General features: G+C 38.1%; 1 protein-coding gene across 4 annotated transcripts in view; it reads right to left on the bottom strand.

Annotated features, from left to right (window-relative positions):
- LOC128096824 (cytochrome P450 2J4-like) overlaps positions 1-19,986 on the bottom strand; it is a 55,160-nt gene extending 35,174 nt beyond the window's left edge. For 2 of the 4 annotated variants that reach the window (XM_052716848.1, XM_052716850.1), the window contains exons 1-5: positions 19,645-19,986; positions 9,888-10,050; positions 7,151-7,300; positions 6,464-6,645; positions 2,273-2,449 (exon numbers count right to left, since the gene is read on the bottom strand). In XM_052716848.1, the coding sequence (XP_052572808.1) occupies positions 2,273-2,449; positions 6,464-6,645; positions 7,151-7,300; positions 9,888-10,050; positions 19,645-19,860 (888 nt within the window). In that variant the 5' untranslated portion in view covers positions 19,861-19,986. The remainder of the gene's footprint in view (positions 1-2,272; positions 2,450-6,463; positions 6,646-7,150; positions 7,301-9,887; positions 10,051-19,644) is intronic. The other 2 variants (XM_052716849.1, XM_052716851.1) reach the window with 2 other exon arrangements.
- Between the last annotated feature and the right edge of the window lie 303 nt (positions 19,987-20,289).

Raw genomic sequence — 20,289 nt, 5'->3', positions numbered from 1 at the left:
ATTTGTGCTGAAATGTGATTTTATTTGTATGTTAATAAATAAAGTTTGCCTGGAGATCAGAGGTCATAGCAAGCTATTAAGCAGAAGTCCAGTGGTGGTAGCACACGCCCTTAATCTGATGATCACATGTCAGGCAGAGTCTCTGTGTGGTCAAGGACACAGCCAAACATGGTGACCCAAACCTTTAATTCTAGTACCAACCATAGAGACCTAGAGGTCTGTATAGTCAGCCAGTGATGAGGAAGTCATGTGGTTGGGTTTAGAGCCAATGAGAACACAGAACAGAAAGGCAATAAAAAGACAACTCACACAGGAAGAAGGTCTCTCTATTGGGGAAAGTGATGGTCAGATAAGGTAGTCGTGACTCTGATCTCTTTGGCTTTAGCTCTGTATTTGGCTCTGTCTTTCTTATTTAATAAGACTGTTTAGAATTTCGTCTACAATGACACCATTGTTGTAGTGGCTTTGCAATCCAGAAAAGGTACAGTGCCCCTTCCTTTGGGCAGCTGAACAGGCAGTGGGACGATGGTTCCTGGTGTGCAGGGAAACAGTAGCTGGAGCAGTTATTCTTGGAGGAGTAACTAGGCTGATGGAGTCTGGCCTCTCAATGGTAGACTAGCATTTAAAAAGGAGATGAAGCCACATGTAAGCTGAAAAGAATGGGAAGCTGAATTTCAAAAACATCAGCAATTTCCAGAATTTAAAATCCTGAAACATGACAGGACACTGACAGATTTCAAGTTTATCTTGTACATGGAATTCTCATAACAAATGTGAGGTCGAGCTGTAGGCCTTGCATGCATCCTGCTTCACAAATGAGTCTGCCAGATACACTAAGCCTGTAGGATGAAGATGATGCCCCAACATGCAGAGAAATCTCAGGTGACTGTCCTGGAAGCTGGCTGTTTCTGTCATAACTCACTTTTTCTGGAAGTTGCATATTTGTACTTCCTGTTTTACTAGGTAGTATTATTTTCTTCTCAGGCCTTGGAGGGAATTGAAGATTAGATAGTTGTAGTTATAGATTTCTTGTTAAGAAATTCAGAAAAGAAACTCACTAAGAGGTGTTAAGTGTGTAAGTTTAAAAGATATCATAAGATAGTTTTCTGTTGGTAATAAAAGATAGAATAAAAAGTGAATTAGGTACGTTTTGGACTCACCAAAATATAATAGATAATGGGATATTTTCTCTGAATTTGCCAAATGCATATGGACTAGACATTGTTGATGTATTTCTTGCTTGTATATATTGTATATAATTATTGTACTTATTGTATATAGCTTTTCTTATATTAGTTATGACTTTTTTATTATTTAAGACAAAAAATGGGGAAATGTGGTGAAATTTTATTTGTGCTCTAAAAAATAAAGCTTGCCTAGAGATTAGAGGAAAAAGCCAGCCATTATAAGTAAGCACAAAAGTTGTGCAATGTTAGCACATGCCTTTTACCTATCTCTTGGGAGGCAGGAATGTGTCTGGATCCATGTGAATTCAAGGCCACGCTGGGAACAGAGCCAGGCATGATGGCACATGCCTTAAATTCCAACACTAGTTAACTATGGAGGTCTGGAGAAATACAAGAAATGATAGAGCTGGGCAAGAAGAGGAAGTGATGTAGCTGGACAGAGGGAGCAAATCAGATGGCAGAACAGCAAGGCATATAAATGTGGGTAGACAGAAAGTATCTCACATTTGGAAGCTGTGGAGTTAGTGAGGTGAGGTTAGCATGTGGCTGTTCCTATTCCTCTGATCTCTCTCAGGTTTTCATTCCTATATCTGGCTCCAGTTTTCTATTAATAAGACCATTTAGAAGTTTGTCTACACTACAAAGACTACAGATCTTCTTTTTATAACTTGTGCATGGTATTTGGTAAGCTAAAATTGACTTTGAAGATGTGATTAATTTAAGAGAAGAATGTTAGCCTGAATTACCCTTATTAGAGGGGGCTTGAGCATAAGAGCCAGAGAGAGGAGATGTAAAGATAAAAACAGATGATGAGATAGGAAAGATTCTACAAGCTAGATACTGAAGATGGAGGAAGGAGTCATGAAAAAGAATATCACTGCTCTCTGCCATCTTGAAACATGGTGGTGGTGATGGGATCTCATCCTCAAAAGAAGCTCATCTGACCAGTAGGAATAGGAATTCATCTAGTACTGAATCAGTGCAATGTTATACCCTTAAATGTATGGCAGTGTGATGCAGGATCAATTGGAAACTACTAAATCATTTTATTTTTTCTAAAAAGACCCAGGCAGCATCTTCCTCACCTTTGCCATTTCTGTAAAGAAAGCGTCAATGAAATCTCTTGGCTCTTCAGGATTCCAGTCTTTCCGGTGACTGTCCATCATATGGGAAACAAACAATTTCAGTTTCTCCCAGTTTCTGAAAACTGTTTGATGTGATCCAGGAAGATGTTTCATTATGGATGGAAAGACATTGTAGAGCTTAAAAAGAAAAATAAGAAAGTCTTGGAGACACAATGGAGTAACATTTCTACATTTCTAAACAGTCTTGTCCTTCCCTCTGCTTCTCTTAGTGGAACTTTGTGGTCGTCTTAGTTTCTGATTTCTTTCTCACCACTGCACATGCAGGAGTTTCAACTGTGCCATGCAAAATGTATGAAGCAACTGGCTGCTTATCACTAGCCCAGCTCCTTGCTCCCTAGTCTACATCATCATCTCTCCTATCTGAATGGTGGCATATTAGTCAACGATTATTTTGATTCCATTGCTCATGTCTTCTCAGATCATTTTGCAATAGTTTCACAAGAGATTATTTGGCAAAGTGATCACATGGCTCCACTCCTTGACTTAAATCCTAAAAAGCCATCGACTGTATTCTAAATTTACATAGTACTTAGAAAGTGTAAACCCTACAGAACTGTAACCTTCCAAATCTTCATCATTATCCATGCTTCTCTACACTGTCCAGACCTGGTCACCACTATGATCACATCGAGGTCATTCTCTTTCAGGTCTATGCAGTTGACTAGAAAATATTTCTGAAACTAGCATGATCTCCGTCACTCACTTCATGAAAATAATGTTCAAATGCCATGTCTTAGAGCTTTACTACTTGATTATAGTGCAAGTTATAGGCATCTTGTTACCCATTTCAATACTTTGTCAGGATTTACTTTCCCTCAGAGAAATTACACTAATATGTATTGTGCAGGGAGCTATGAATGCTGGTGTCTCCAACATGCTTTAATTTCCATATGGTAAGATGGCAATCTTTACTGAAGTAAATTGGATGGTGAGTAAAGTTTCAATAATATTTTGCAGTAAATGTTATAGCACAGTGTAAAATCAATAATACTTAAAATAAGGCAGTTGTGTAGTTATAGCTTCTGTTACCTTCAGGTTTGATAACAGTTATCATAATATTCATAAAATTAATGTTATTTATATTAAAGTAGGTCAACACTTACTATTACTGATATTATTAATAACATTAAAGTTTGTCAGTATTTAAAATCATTAGTAACATTAAAGTATGTCAATATTTAATGTTACTAATAATATTAAGTAATGTTAATTTTAGACTGTTTATTAGTGGAGTGTCTCTGTCTGCACACTGAATGGTATGAAATGTAAAGCATTACACAGAGGTCTGGTGGATTACTGTTTATATTTGTACCAGGTTTCAGACATCATGCTGCATCATTCTATATGTAGAGGGAATTAGGAAAATTAATGGACATATACTTTTTCAGTGTCTGTCAAAGTGCCTAATGCAATTGGCCATGTCAAGAATGTTTTTATTATCACTCTTTGCCACCTTTTTGTTCCCTTCTATGATTATTTTCCCCCAATACATAGATCTAGAAGTTGACTGGGCACTCACTGAACTCATCTGACTTCCTAGGCTCTGCTTACCAGAAGAAAAGCAATGGAGCTAATGGGCTTGGAATTACTGTGACTAAGAGTTAAAACAAGGAACATAAAATAGTGTTGACAATAAGTGCAACCTATCTTGTTCTTTGTGCCCATTTTCTTATCTAAAAGTCATGCTAATCAATTCATCAGGTTTAGTGAGGTCATTCTTGGACTTGAGGAGAAAGTGCTTGTAGGAATAAGATAAGTGAGAATAACTCCACTTTGGGATGTATCATAGAGAAGTGAATGCATGGGAACAGAAGGTCTTAAAGAGAAAATGAACTTTGAAAAGACTACAAAATGTACCTCAGATTCATTCTTCCTGGATCCATTGTGTAGCCCATGTATGTTAAATCTAAAACATCCACAACCATTACCTCTACACACTCCAAAAGAGATGTCCAAGTGGACCTAACACTTAGCACAGAAACACAATAAATATGAAAATACAAGCTGGGAGGATGCCACTAAAAATCATTACCCCCTGAACAAATGAACTCAAAGGTATTAAAAACAAGGTAAGTGATACATGAAAAGTTAAAAGGTTTTCTTATGGAAATGATCAGTGGCCTAAAAGAGCATGCAAATAGGTAATTGAATTCTATACAGGACCTGGACATGAAAGACAGGAAGGTAAAGAAAAAAGACAACAGAAACAATGAGAAAATTAGTAACATGGTTGAAAAGGTCAGTAACATGGAAGACACATGGAGCAAAGAAACAAATTTTAAGGAAAAAAATGAAAATGTTAAGATATGAACAGCTTGATGAGTCAAATAAAAACACACAATTGCTGTGGGATGTTCTGTATGTTAAATGTGTTGCTCTGATTGGTTAATAAATAAAACACTGATTGGCCAGTAGCCAGGCAGGAAGTATAGGCAGGACAAGGAAAGAAGAGAATTCTGGGAAGTGGAAGGCAGAGGCAGAGAGATACTGCCAGCCACCACCATGACAAGCGAGATGTAAGGTACCGGTAATCCATGAGCCACGTGGCAACTTATAGATTAATAGAAATGGGTTAATTTAATATATAAGAACTAGATAACAAGAAGCCTGCTGCAGCCATACAGTTTATAAATAATATAAGCATCTGTGTGTTTATTTTATAAGTGGGCTGTTGGACTACCAGGGCTTGGCGGAACCTGGAGAGAGAACTCCAGCTACACACAATGGAAAACATCACCAACAGACTAAATTAAACAGAAAACTATTGGGAATGGAGGACAATGTTGAGAAACATTTTGTTCAAATATCAATAAAGAAAACTAATGAGCATGGCCACATTGTCTAAGAATTCTGGGATACAATCAAGAAATGAATGCTGTACATAGAGAGTGTCTGAGCCAGAAAAAATAACATTGATAATGAGAGGCTAAAGAGAGGACTAGCTCTAGCTGCTGTTTCAAAGGACCTAGGTTTGATTCCCAGTACCAAAGTTATGGCTTGCCATCTCCTGTAACTCCAGTTTTAAGGCTGTCTTCTGGCCTCCAAGGCACTGCACACATGGGGTACAAACACATGCTGGCCAAACTCCCACACACATAAAATAAATAACTTACCATATATATATAAAAAAATCTTAAAAATTTAAATGATAGAAAAATAAGTATATTATAAGGAAAGTAAAAACTAAGGCAACTCAGTTCTACTAAGCCAGTAATGGAGAAGGTGATTAAAGAAGCATTACATACAGAAGAGGAAGAAAAGTAACATCAATCATGAAGACACAGGAAAGACTACAAAATGGCTGAACTATGAAGGAATCTATTTTAATTAACACAATTAGCAAGCCAACCTCCAACAGTGATAGAAAAGAAAACAAAAAATAAATACTAATTCAACCAACCAGAGAAATAACTGTCAAAATTATAGGAAGTAGTGAGGTAGTGGGAATTATTCAACAATAATTGGAAATGTCAATGCCTCTAACACAGCAAAAAAAAAAAAATAGACTGCAAAAAAAAACACCCCTAGACTAACACTGTACTATTTCTAAGAAATAGACCTTATTGGTAAGGGAACCCACAGACTAAGAGTTACTAGAGAGAAAATAAACAACCATCAACAAAGGAAAATCAAAAAGATACAGTTCTAACTATCCTGATATCTGTGAAAGTAGATTTCAAATCCAAACTAGTTGAATGTGACTTTTAAAAAGGCACCATAAATTAATAAAAACAGTTAATCAATCAGGACAATTGTAACTAAATATTACTCAAATGAAATTCAGGGCTGCCAAATTCACAAAATCAAGAATAATTAAGATAAACTACCAGAGGAGTCCTGAAGTAATAATAGTAAAGGATGCTTTGGGTAAGCTGCTCAATCATAGTCAATAACATTACTATTTGTTTTTAAAAAAGAAAATGCATACATACATGTATATGTACCAATGTCAATAAAATAGTTCATACAAATATTAGAAATGCTTTGTATATGCTAAGTTCTTATATTATAAATTGGTTTGTATCAAATTCACCTGTTAAGACATTATACAATTGCTTCAAAAAGTCCCCCAAATAAAAACAAAAACCTGTCTGTTTTAGAATGAGTCCTAATTCAATATTCCTCCCAAACATGCAAAAGTAAAGACCTTACCACACTCATCATAGATGCTTCCAAATATGTGGCCTGATTTAATAACCTCAGCAGCTCCTGAAACTGACCATTGTCATACTCAAAGCGTTTCCCAAAGGTGAAGGAGGAAATGATATTGGAAACTCCATTGGTGATCTTGAAGTGAGGGTCAAAAGGCTGTCCTGGAGATAGGGAGAGGTCATGTGTCTTTCAAAGATATTGGTTTATTTCCTCCCTTTCTCTCTCTCTCTCTCTCTCTCTCTCTCTCTCTCTCTCTCTCTCTCTCTCTCTCTCCCCCCCTCTTTCTTTCTTCTTTCCTTCTGTCTTAATTTTTCTTTATTTTTTTTACAAATATTTTTTGCTGTGTGACATAAAATATGCAATAGAGCATGATATGAAAATCTCTTGCTACAGCCCTCGTAAGGGTCCTGGCACGATTCAAGGTCTTTGTCAATATCTGTTAGGTCACATAGAGAACCAAGCTTCAAGTTCAACAATTTGTTTAATGACCCATTTGTTTGCTTAGCTGTAGAGCTCCTGGGAACAAGGGCATGGCTAGATGTTCACTGTTCAGTCCTCAGTGCTTAGCACAGTGCAGATGAAAGACTAGGATTTAAACAATTAATAAGGATCTGTTTAATGAATGAAAGGGCTACAGCCTCGTGCATTACCCTGTAAAGGGCTCACCTTCCTCCTCTCCTATGGCATCTGCAAGGTGGAGGGCCTCCTCCTGTATGCGCTGCTCTAAGCTCTTCTTCCCCAATCCAAAGTTCTTGAGTGTCATTAGTGTGAACCTTCTTTGCTCCTTCCATGTCTGGCCACTGGACATGAACAATCCTGGAAAGAAGAGATTCAGCATTATAGCATTGTGATTCTGGTCAAAAGTACCAGAAAAACTGTTATATTAAGACATGTATACAGAGGAAAAGAAAGGCCAATAGTGAATTGATAGCTGTCTATAGATAATCTCAATGCAAGTGACTAACATGGTGTGTTGACCTGAAACAGTACATAGTTTAGTAAGTACTTCTTATGTATTGTACAATTTTATACTGATAGAAACTCTACAAGTTTATTGCCAACTAGCAAAATGTCCATTTCAATTGGTAAAACACTGAGGTATAATAATAAATTTAAAGTAATCTTTGAAATACAACAAGTAAGTGGACATCCAGGTGTTCAAGTTTCCCTAGTTCAAAAGCCCCAAGTTGATTAGTAGAAATATGTCTATTTATGTTACAATGAGTACCAGGAATGCACTCATGGATAGGACAAGGCACACATTACTAACAAAGCAACAAAGGCATTATAGACGAAGTTCTAACAAAGATGATTTTTAAAAGATGACAAAGTGACTCATGAAGTTAAGAAGAATGAGTATTCCTCACACCACATATACATATGCACACAGAGGTAGAGGGAAAGAGGAAGATGCTGGTGTTCTCAACATTAATTTTGTCTCAAGGTACATGCAGTGCCATTCTCCAGTCCATGTCTTACATTTCAGAACAATTATCAAGTCTTTAAACACAGGTCTTGGCCTCTCTCATGTATTATTTCATCAATTCAGTAATTAATATCCTCAAACTCTCCATTCCATTCTGGATTTTTGATTTGCAGTTTTTCTTTCTAAAAGTATGCTAGAAATTTTCTATAATTTTTGTTATTTTACTTTTACCTATTAAATCTTTAAACATTGGAGTTTTTTAAGACTAGGTCTAAAACCTCCCTTCCACACTAAACTTTATTTTAGGAAATCTAATGAACTCCTATTATTTAAATAACCTTTTCTGATAGTCAAACCATAGTTTGTCTCAGAAAGCACACACTTCTGAATCATAAACATTGCCAATTACAGCATTTACACTCACCACATGTATGACAGATGTCATTATTAGATTCCTGAAACTCCCAAATGGAAGTCAACATCACTAATCACCTTGTCTTCTGTCATTGTCAACTTTGAATCACTCACAGCTCCTGCAGTCTCCTGAAAAACCCATTTTCCTAGCATCTAAGTCATATGTCATGATGGCTTCTCTCTTGAATGATTTCAGTCCATGAGCCTGAATGGCACCATCCCAGTCTAACCTACTGCCATTTTTGTCATCTTGAGTGTTCAGACTCCTTCTTTCATAACTTAAAATGGTAATATCTTTGCTTTCGTTCTTATGTTCTCTACCTGGAATCCTAAGTGTGCCTCACAATGTGTAATATTTGACTTTTTTTCTGCCAACCAAAAGCACTTAAGAGTTTCTCTTGCTGTTATGATGAAAACCAAGAGCTGGGCTCTTTCTTGCCAAACTTAACAGTTTCATTTCCACTTAAGTATGTCCTTCAGGTACTATAATTGCCACACTGGATACCCTGCAGTTCTTTAAGATCCCTGCTTTCTTGTCCCTTCAAAGAAACTCTAACCTTACTGAGTATTTTTTTCATATTATTAAATGGATACCATTGTTTCAAAAACTTTCCCTGAATCCTAAGTCAACTTGGATGTCTTTGATAAATGCTTTACTACTGTAGCATGACAGGATTTTAATCAATATAGATAATTGATTCAGACTTTCTTGTTAGATGAAATATGTGTCCCACAATGAAAATGATTTTTATCTATTCTGGTCACTATTAATGACACATGCCCCTGACTGTGCTTCTCATAGCAGATAATGTAGTCAATGATGTATAATTAATGGTTAATTGTTTGAAGGCATAATTAGGAAATGGCAAAATTTTGTATAGGTTAATACAATTGAAGTCTGTTTTCAACTTTCAAACATATCAGTTGATTTAATGACCACTATGTGTACTCATTATCACATTGCCTGGAATGCTAGAGATCCATATGTGGCATCCTTTAATGATGTACTTAAGGATCCATAAGAAAGAAGAACAGCCCCAGGAGGAAGTTGACTCACATCCATTTTCCTAGGATAGAGGGTTGGAGTGGGAAAAGGGATGTGAAGGCACAGTGTGTCTTGCTGTGGAAGGAGCTGCTGTTACTTCTTATCCATGCATCTAGATATAGTCAGAAGGATATCCGGTTTTTCCCTCTCTCTTAAAGGGAGAGACTGTATTTGCTTTGATTTAGGAAATTGGCCAGGAAGCTGAATTTAAAGACATTTCATGAAGTGTTTTGTTTACAAGAATGTTGTAAAATTACAGACATAGAAGTATCTTTAACATCACATACATCCCCCTTATAATTTACTATCAGTGATATTATCTGTACTTCTTTCTTGTTTCAAAATTTTATACAGGTGCAATACATCTTGTTCATATATTTTTTTCCACTCTCTCCATACAGCTCTACCTGGAATCTTTCCTAACTAATATGTGTCCCATTATCAATCAAAATTCATGTTTTTTTTTTTTAAATTTGGAATAACCTACTAAAGTCAAAAGTGCTGCCAATCAAACTTACCATTGTTCTTAAAGACACGTTCTCTGAGAGGTGTAATGGGGCGATTCAAAAAGGTTTGCTCCATGTGACTGAAAGCTTCTTTGATTAAGGGCAGTCCAGTTATGACCACTAAGGAGATGTTACCAAAATCCAGGCTAATTAGGTTTCCATACTTCTTCACAAACTGCAAAACATTTCAATAACCATAATTAATTGTGTCTGTGTCAGGTTGTCAAGGGATGGCAGACATTTAGGTGCCTTATGAGACTTGTGTTGAGAGATTTGGTCTCAATGTTAAGGTGAATGGAGGGCTGCACCTTGGTCTGTGGAAGTGTTTCTGAAAAGGTTTTCTCCATCTCTGAACTAAATTCAAATTCAATAAAAATGGAATTTACTCTTTAAAATATCATTTATATATGTCAGTATGAATTGAGTGGGTATTTATCATGTACTCTTAAAAGAATGTATAAGCACATAAGTGTCAAAAAATATGCAATGTCTCTCCTGATGCTTCCTATGTCCACTGTAGGCAGAGAATAAGACACATGTGACCTGACAAGGGCTGAGGAAAATCTGTGCATGTTTTTTACAACTTGCATGGACTTCTTAGAAAATCAAATATGTGATTATCCAGAGGATAATGCTGTTTACTCAGCATCTGATAGATATGAGATATACATGTGTAATAAAGAGACTAACACTGAAGGGAGTTCGTGCACCTGTGTGTGGAAAAGGTACCTTGGTGTAAGAAGAATGTTACAGTAGTATCCTCCTCATATTCACTCTACCAAATTCTAATGCACTTTTCAATTTGAAGTTTCTTCTTAAACTTTTATTCATGCTTTCATCAATAAGAATTGAGTGGGAATCAATGTTTACCTAGACTAAATAATGAAGATATAAGTGTTTTAAAGAAAGCAAGGTCTCTAATTGTTTTAAGGTTTCTATATCTTTGAAGCGACACATGACCACAGCAACTCTTATAAAGGAAAAGCATTTAAGTGGGAGGGCTTATGTTTTCAGAGGTTTAGTCTATTATCATCATGGCACAACATGGTGATGTTCAAGCAAACATGGAGCAATAACTGAGATTACTTACATTTTGACTCACAGGCAACAGGAAATTATGGTGATATTTTATTTGTATTAAAATGTTATTTGTATGTTAATAAATAAAGTTGCCTGAGGTCAGAGCTATTAGCAAGCCATAGGAAAGCAGGGCAGTGGTGGCATACACTTGTAATCACAGCACTTGGTAGGCAGAGCTAGGTAAGTCTCTGTGTTCAGGGATACAGCCAGTATTGGATACATATGCCTTTAATTTCAATACCAATCATAGAAAACCTGGAGGCCTATACAGACAGGCCGTGATGAGGCGGTCATGTGGTTGGGTTTACAACCAGTGAGAAGGCAGAAAAGGAACTCTATATAAAGACTTTAACACAGGGGTGGTTCTGGTTCAGAGAGGTAGGACCACCGCAGGAGGAAGGGTAAGGTTTTAGCTTTTAGCTCTGACCTTGTAGCTTTCTTCTTTGCATTGGTTCTGTGTTTCTTATTTAATAAGAAGGTTGGTTACATCTACAGGAAATGCTCTGTCTCATTGGTTATGGATTGAACATGTGTGAGACTTCAAAGCCTGCCTCCACGGTGACATACTTCTTCCAACCAGACCACACATACTCTAGCAAAGCCACACCTTCTAATAGTGCCACTCCCATTGGAGGACATTTTCTTTCAAACCATCACATTCCCCTTCTGGAACCCCAAAGGCTTTTAGCCACAGCATAAGACAAAAATGCATTCAGTCCAACTTCAAAAGTCCCCATAGTCTATAATAGTCTGAAACTTATTTACAAGTCTAAAATTTAGAGTCTCTTTTTAGATTCCTGTAATATCTTAACTGTAATACCCTGTAAGATCAATATCAAAAAGCAGATCACATACTTCCAACATGTAATGGCATAGGACATACACTAACATTCTAAAATGTAGGGAAGGGAGCATAGTGAAGAAATATTGGACCAAAGCAGGATCAAAAACCTGCTGGGTAAATTCCAAACTCTGCATCTCCATGTCTAATGTCAAAGTACTCTTCAGATCTCCAACTCCTTTCAGCTTGGTTGACTGCAACATACTTCTTTGTCTTAGGCTGGTTCCACTCCCTATCATCAATTCCCCTTGACAGGTATCCAAATCTCTGGTGTCTCCAACATGTTGGGGTCTCCAAGGCTATCAAGATTTCAAATGAACATCTTTATGAAATGGCTTCTCTAGCCCTCCATTGAGTGACATTCCTGACACATGCCTGACCTTAGTGGCTGTCCTTAAATGTGAAAACATAACTCATAGTCCATTTTTCCTATCCTTGACTCTAAAGCCAGAACTATATGGCCAAAGCTGCCAAGTTCTCTTGCTTTCTGGGGCAGTAACATGCCCTCCTCATTCATTACATATATACCACCATTCTATTTTCAGTGGTTTACTTCACTGCCTAAACTTGGTTATTCTGGAACTTGCTCTATAGACCAGGATGGCCTCAAACCCAGAGATCTACCAGCCTCTACCTCTGGAGTGCTGTAATTAAAGGCAAGTAGCACAATACCCAGTTCTAAGCTTTTCTTTAATTCTCTTTCACAAGTAGGAAACTTAGTAGAGTAGGATCTTGGCCTGAGGTCACCACATTGTTTATTTCATTTTCTCAATCTTTTTATCTCCTTTAACACAGAATTTAGCTCCATTCTACTTCCTGGTAATCTTTTTCTCCTTAAATTGCAGATTTTGTAATTTACCCTGCTCAGCTTGTTCCTTTTCTTTATAAATCTTCATTAGAGTTACCACTAATAACCAGGTGTCAATCTATACTAGACTGTTTTGAGATTTCTTCTGCCAACAGAATTAATCCAAAAGTCTTCACTTTAGCCTCAGGCAGCCTCTTCAGACAAGTGCAAAAGGCAGCCACTTTCTTCACCAAAATATCTCAAGAGAAATCTCTAGGCAACATACTAAAATTCTTCTCCTCTAAAACTTCTTGAGCTAGCCCCCCACATTTCAAGTAACTTTTAGCACCACTGTCTTCCATACTCCTACTAGTATGGCCCATTATGCAGCACTTAAAACATTCCACTGATTTTCTAATCCACAGTCCCAAAGTCCATATTCCTTCAAACAAAAACATGATCAGGCCTATCATTGCAATACTTCAGCTCCTTGTACCAACTTCTGTCTTAATTAGGGTTACTATTGCAGAAAAGAGACACCATGATCATGGCAACTCTGTAAAGGAAAAATATTTAACTTGAGTGGCTCACATTTTCAGAGGTTTAGCCCATTATTATAATGGTGTGACACAACAACGTGCAGGCAGACATGGTTCTGGAGTAGCTGAGTGTCCTTACATCTTGACTTGCAGGCAACAGGAAGTGGTCTCATTGGTCATGGCTTAAGCATATACGAAACCTCAAAGCCAGCCTCCATAGTGACCCACTTCCTTCATCAAGACCACACCTACTCTAACAAGGCCACACCTCCCAATAGTGCCACTCCCTTTTGGAGCCATTTTCTTTCAAACCCCCACACTAACCTAGTGTCTGGTAAAGGCAGAGAAGTAAGGGCATCAGTCTTCAGAGAGTTATAGCTGTCTATGTATAAGTGTGTTGTAGAAATCGTCAAAAGCCTTAACAAAACTTACAATATCATCGTAGGGAAGATAATGCTCCCTGTTTAACTAATTAGTACAGTGGTTCTCAACCTTCCTAATGATGCTACCTTTTAACATCAAGTTGTGGTGACCCCTCCAACCATAAAATTATTTCATTGGTACTTTAAAACTGTACTTTTGCTACTGTTATGGATTGAGTGTAAATACATGATATGCAGGATATGTGACCCTAAAGATGTTGCAACCTACAGGTTGAGAATAGCTGTATTAGTAGATACAGAAAATACATTAAAGGATGGTGGCTCAGAGTGGCTATATCTCTGAAGATCTGGAGAGATGTAAACTTGTAGGTTCTATAATTAAGTAACTGTGGGCTTTTGGGGAAGGTGCTTTTTTTCAATTCTCAGCCCCCAGTTATAAGTGTAAAAAAGCATTTCCTAGTCAAAAGATTCTGTGAAGAAGAAGACCAGCACTGTGTAAAACAATTTGTTTAGTTCCAGGATCCAGTCATCCAATGTATCTCTGAGAAATGAATGAGCATGTGTTCAAAGGCTCAGGGATAAATATGCATCATGTGCCAGTATAAGAGCCTACTCATCCCAGACAGTCATACTCATTGAATAAATGCTAAGTATGTGTCTTAGTCAGGGTTTTACTGCTGTGAAGAGATACCATGACCACAACAGCTCTTATAAAGGAACACATTTAATTAAATTACTGTTCAGAAGTTTAGTCCATTATCATCATGATAAAAAGCATGATGGCATGCAGGCAGATATGGTCCTGGAGAGGTAGCTGGGAGTTCTACATCTGGATCAGTATTCAGCAGGAAGTGATTGTTAGCCACTAGATCTACTTCAGCTTCTGAGACTTCAAAGACCATCCCCTAGTAACACTCTTTCTCCAACAAAGACACACCTACTCCAACAAGGCCACACCTCCTAAGAGTGCCACTCCCTATGAACCTGTGTGAGCTATTTTTATTCAAACCACAAATTATGCTTTGTGATTTACTCCATTCTTTATAACTGTTCTACTGTAGTTAGGATTTTCTTCATCATTCTGAAAAGGCAAGTAAGTTGTAGGTGAAGTAATCTAGCCAAACATAGCTTTGGCATGGAGAAGTTGCCAGGCATTATGTAACATTTGAAGACAAATACATCAATGTTGATATGTCCTTTGTGCCTTAGAGTTTAGTGGAAGTTAGAGTATGGGGAGCAGTCATAAGGACAAAGAGGTAGTTTCAGAGAGAATGAGAGTGTCCATGAAATGCACAATGTACAAATCATGGTTTGGTTTGAATGACAGTGTATGATCAATATCAAAGGTCCTTCCACCTGTGTGCTCAAGAGTTAGAACTACATAGACATCAACTCAGTCTTTTCTCTAGCTGGTACTTGTCTAACTACAGCAATGGTATCAAACAAAAGAGTTGAATTTCTCTACATATCTTTGGTCTTCTACCACATCCTCAACTTCATGTACTGTCACCTTACTGCTTTGAGACTAGAACCCACGGGAACAGCACTAAATCAGATGTTATAATTTGGTCTCATCTGAGAATCTTTTACCCAACATTAAAGATTGAGCCTGGACTCAGTCTTCCCTTTGTTCTTTATCCATAGTCCTTAATAACTTCATTTCACCTCAGTCAGTCTGCTGTGCCTTGGTCATAAGCACAGAGCCAATAAGTAAATAAATATTTTTAAGAGATATCAGCAATGGATGCATAAAAATCAAGTACATTTCTAATTTCAATGTCCAATGAAGAAGTTCTGGAAATACCTGAAAATCTGTTTTAAGCTAAAGGACTCCTCACTGGCAATGTGTTCTACCCAGATTTTGTCCTTGAACTTGAGAAGGAACCAGAGACTAAGGACTAAGGTAAATGACATTTTACATTTTTATCATCTCTTATCTTCTGCATATTTCTAGTTCAACATAATTACATCACTAAGTTTTATATTGTTACCAACCATATAAAGATGAGCAGGTCAATTGATGTTTGGATCTTTAGCCATATGATTCTCAAATGTGTCATTTCTGTCTGCAATTAAATGACCCAGTTTATGTCTCAGAATATGTCATAAACCAGGTCATGTTTTTCACTGTGCAACATTAAGTCAATAAAAATAATTTAAAGACAGGATAAAATGAAGATAGGCCATGGCTGGAGGGATGGTTGAGTGGTAAAACAGCTTTTTTTTTTTTTTCATTTTGCAATACCATTCAGTTCTACATATCAGCCACGGATTCCCTTGTTCTCCCCCCTCCCTCCCCCCTCACCTTCCCCCCAGCCCAACCCCCATTCCCATCTCCTCCAGGGCAAAGCCTTCCCCACAGACTGAGGTCAACCTGGTAGACTCAGTCCAGGTAGGTCTAGTCCCCTCCTCCCAGGCCGAGCCAAGCAATCCTGCATAGGCCCCAGGTTTCAAACAGCCAACTCATGCAATGAGCACAGGACCCGGTCCCACTGCCTGGATGCCTCCCAAACAGATCAAGCCAATCAACTGTCTCACCCATTCAGAGGGCCTGATCCAGTGGGGACCCCTCAGCCATTGGTTCATAGTTCATGTGTTTCCATTCATTTGGCTATTTGTCCCTGTGGATGGGATGGCCAAACACCCTAATTGTCGTGCTAGAAATCTCATCCAACTACTGAGGGATCTGGATTCAGAGATCCATGACTAGGCCCTGGGTGGATCTCTGGGAGTCCAATTATCGAGAATGAGGAGGGTTTATATGAGCGAGAATTGTTAAGACCAAGGTTGGATAAAGCTTTTTTTTTTTAACCACAAGTTTTATGTTGACTTTATAAAGTTAACTCAGCATTCTCTTTTATTGTTCTATTTCAGTAATATCCTCCACTTCTGAATTCTTTTTTTCTTTTTTTTCATTTTTGTTTATTAAGAAATTTTCTACTCACTCTACATACCACCCACAGATCCCACCTCCTTGCTCCTCCCATCTCCCAGCCCTCCCTCCCAAGCCACCCCATTTCCCCACATCCCCCAAGTCAAGGTCTCCTACGGGGAGTCATCAGAGCCCGGCACACTGATCCTAGGCAGGTCCAAGCCCCTTCCCACTGTACCAGGGTAAAGCAGCTCTTATAGATGATCAGATTTCTATTCCCATGACCCACACAACTGCTCTAAAACATCTGTAACTCTGTATCAGGAGATCCACCTCCCTCTCTGGTCTCTGTGGGTAGCAGGCATGCATGCAATGCACAGGCATAGATCCTGGCAAAGCATTTATATACATTAAATAACAAAATACTTATTTTAAAATAAGGTAGTACAGAAGGCTAAACAGGCTTAAAAATCGAGCTAATGCTATGAAAGTGAAGAATGATGGATTAAAATAAGAGATATAATGTTTATGAAAAGCAATAGAGACAAAACATTAATAGTAGGAGTGAAATCTCCAAATGTAGTCTAAAAGAACAAGGTTTAGCAGAGGGAATGTTTAGAAGAAAAGAGAAATTTTATTCCAAGGATTAGTGAGACAAGACACTGTGCAATGAAAACTTGAGAAAAAGTTTAATATATCAAGGTTCTTAAATTTAGGATACAACGAAACAGAGTCACCCAGAAAGAAAATAAAAAAATTTGTAGCAATTAACTTTTCCATAAGGAGTGGGTAAGAAAGTTTATTAGCCTGCATTCTTAAAGCATTGGTCATTGAGTCATTGAGGGGTGTGTGTGTGTGTGTGTGTGTGTGTGTGTGTGTGTGTGTGTGTGTGTGTTCCTAATGGGCATAAGAATTTCATTGTCTCTGTTTCCTCAAAGTTTATCATGTTTCTTTTTATCTTTGTGTATGTTCATTTGTGTGCATCACTATGGAGGCCACAGTACAATCCCAGGCATTTTTCTGAGAGGCCATACACTTTGGGGTTTTTTGTTGTTGTTGTTTTGAGTCAGGGTCTCTCATTTGCCTTAAAAAGCTATGGTAGCTAGCTCGTGAGTCCTGGAGATTTACTTGTCTGATCCTCCCTAGTCTTGAGATTACAAAAGCAGGCTACTACAGTGGACTTTTTATGTAGGTTTTGGGAACTGAACTCAGATTTTTTTCACCGGTATGGTAAACATGATCCAGCCAAAGGTCAATGCCAAGTGCTAGGAAGTTTGGTAAGTTTAGCTTTAAGAAACTCACAATCCAATGCTGATCAACACTCAATTCTTATCATCATGGTGTCTGTCAATTACCTAACAAGGGAAAGTTGGCAAGCACCTCAGAGAACCAGGTGCATGCAGGTCAGGCTCCTGGAAGAAGTAGCTGCTCATGAAAAGTGAGGTGTGAAGTAAGACGGCTAAGCACCCTCAAGTGTGAAGTGTCTCACTGCCTGCTGCAGTAGTGAACTTGCTTAGTTTCCAGCCAGAAGCCTGAAGGAGTTTTAGTAAGAAAGATAATCCAATGGGTCTAATGGGTCTTCAGCAATTAGAATCAAGAGACCTCTAGCCTGCTTGAATCCAGACTCTTGTTCTTACTATGTGTTGACTTTGGGGAAAAATTAGTGAAGTTTCAAGTGTCTTGATTTTTAAATACATGAATTATAGAATGTTACTACTTTGCATACTTAACTTTGTTGTCATAAAGGCAGTGATACAAAAATAAAAACTAAAACTATCATTGCTGTTTATATATTAAGGAATGTATTTTATAAAATGACAATAGGAACAAAGGAATGGAGGAGCAGAGCCCAGACAGTGGGCATATGAGTTTATATAGCAATTAGGTCACAGAAACAATACCTGATAGGCAAAACCTAAGAGGTGTTTATCTGATAAGTACTTTGACTGCTCTGTTCTTCCAGAGGTCCTGACTTCAATTCTCAACAAGTACATGGTGGCTTACAGCAATGCATTATGGGATCTGATGCTCTCTTCCAGTTGAAAGAATACATGCATACAAAGCACTCATACATAATATACATAAACAAATAAAACTTTGGGGCAAAAGAAAAAACAACAACAACAAAAAACCCCAATTGGTTTTCCTGGAGTTTGTTGCTATCATTTATTAAGGAAGAGGCATAATATTAAGAGAAAAATAAATAAATGAGTATGTATTAGACATTTTTTGTATTGCCTTGAAATTTATTGACTAATTTTATACTTATCCTATAAAATGCTCCAGTTTTTTTGAAAAGCATGTTCAGAGATTTAGTGCTGATTTAGAGTACAGTAGTGGCATGGCGGTCAGGAGGGTAACCAAGAACTTTCCAACTGGATCTGGAACATTTATCACAGGAGAAAGGTCATGTCTGGTATTGTAAACATGGTCAAAAACACATAAATGGGAATAATATGCAATAGGGGTAAAGCTACATTTGTTATTTTAAAAGGACATGCTGTCAAAATGACTTCGAAATATTTGTGTGTATTACCTATAAATTTGTATTGTTCTCAACTTGGGTCAGGCAAGCTTCTTACTGCAGTGGATAGTGGTAACTTCAGAGATCCATACACAGCCAAAATGTCACATAAGTAACTGAGATTTCAGATTTGGATGGATCATCTATATGAATATCTCCTCATTTAAGATTGAGGAAAAATCATGGAAGACTAGGTGGAACAAATGTAAGAGGTAATTAATGAGAAGGAGAACTGTGACCTCCTTACTTCTGCTCATGACATGGCTACTGCAGACATGAATATTGAGGAGTGTCAATAAGAGAGAACTGATACTATTGAAAATTATGATCAAAACAATTGCTTTTTGTTTTTTGTTTTTCCTGGATGAGTGATTAACAAACTAAGATAAGGGGCACTTGAGTACACATTTCTTAAAACATCAGTGCTCATTTATCAAGATGAACTCTTACCTCATACAGCAACCTTGACATACTCAAATGAGTTGAAATTGTACAGAGTGTGTTGTCAGACCATAATGAGGTAACAATGGATATCTTTCATACAGGGATAAGAAAATGAACTTTTTGGTATTAAAATATTGTGCCTCTTAAAGATCATAGATGAGAAACTAGCTTTACTGGCTGGGTTAGGTGATGGGGAGCATCAGTCTACATGTATGTCCTCCTGCCCCCAGGGCCATGATCCCTGTTCCTGCAGCTAGGACTGGGTCATGGTACAGCCAGACACCCTAGCCCCTTCTTACCTGCTGAATCCCCAGATGCAGATGTGCGACATCTAAGTCAAACTGGAACAAGTTGCCCACAAAGGGTAGGCGCCAGGGCCCTGGAGGGTAGTTCTTGGGGCGTCGGCTTTTGAGGTAGTCAGCCAGGATCAGGAAGGTGACAGAAGCCAGCAGCAGAGTCACGGGATGAAGCACTGCCCAGATGGTGGCCATGAGGGAGACAATGGTGGTAAGCATGGCAAGGGTCTGAGTTGGGGCCTGTCTCCTGGGTCACACCCTGGTGCTGACAGTACTGTCAGTCTGTTTGCTAATTTCCACCCTGTTCCTTGCATTCCAATCCTCTCTGTGTCCTACCAGAGCCCTTGTCCTTTGTTTTGTTCAGACCAGTCCTACTTGTCCCTCCCCATCTCTCTGCCCTGCCTCTCCCCAGCTCCTCAGCTCTGCATAACACTGGAGATGTTCACAGAGCCTCCTGTTCTTAGCCAATCTCCTCCAGCCTTCATTTTCCTAAGCCCTGCCCTAGTGTGCTCTGCTCTGCCCCTTCCCCCAAGTCATGCTCACCTGCAGGCACTGTGTTTTCTACTTCTAGGTGCCAGGCACTGTGTTCTCAGAATTTACACAAAATGTGGTTTTAAAAAGCTGGTTAAATGTTTGGGTCCATAGTCT

The sequence above is a fragment of the Peromyscus californicus genome, unplaced genomic scaffold (assembly GCF_007827085.1).
Source record: "Peromyscus californicus insignis strain IS unplaced genomic scaffold, ASM782708v3 Scaffold_5__1_contigs__length_169319896, whole genome shotgun sequence".
NCBI classification, from domain to species: domain Eukaryota; kingdom Metazoa; phylum Chordata; class Mammalia; order Rodentia; family Cricetidae; genus Peromyscus; species Peromyscus californicus.
The sequence above is the reverse complement of the archived record's forward strand: the minus strand, read 5'-3'. Positions and strand labels throughout refer to the sequence as shown.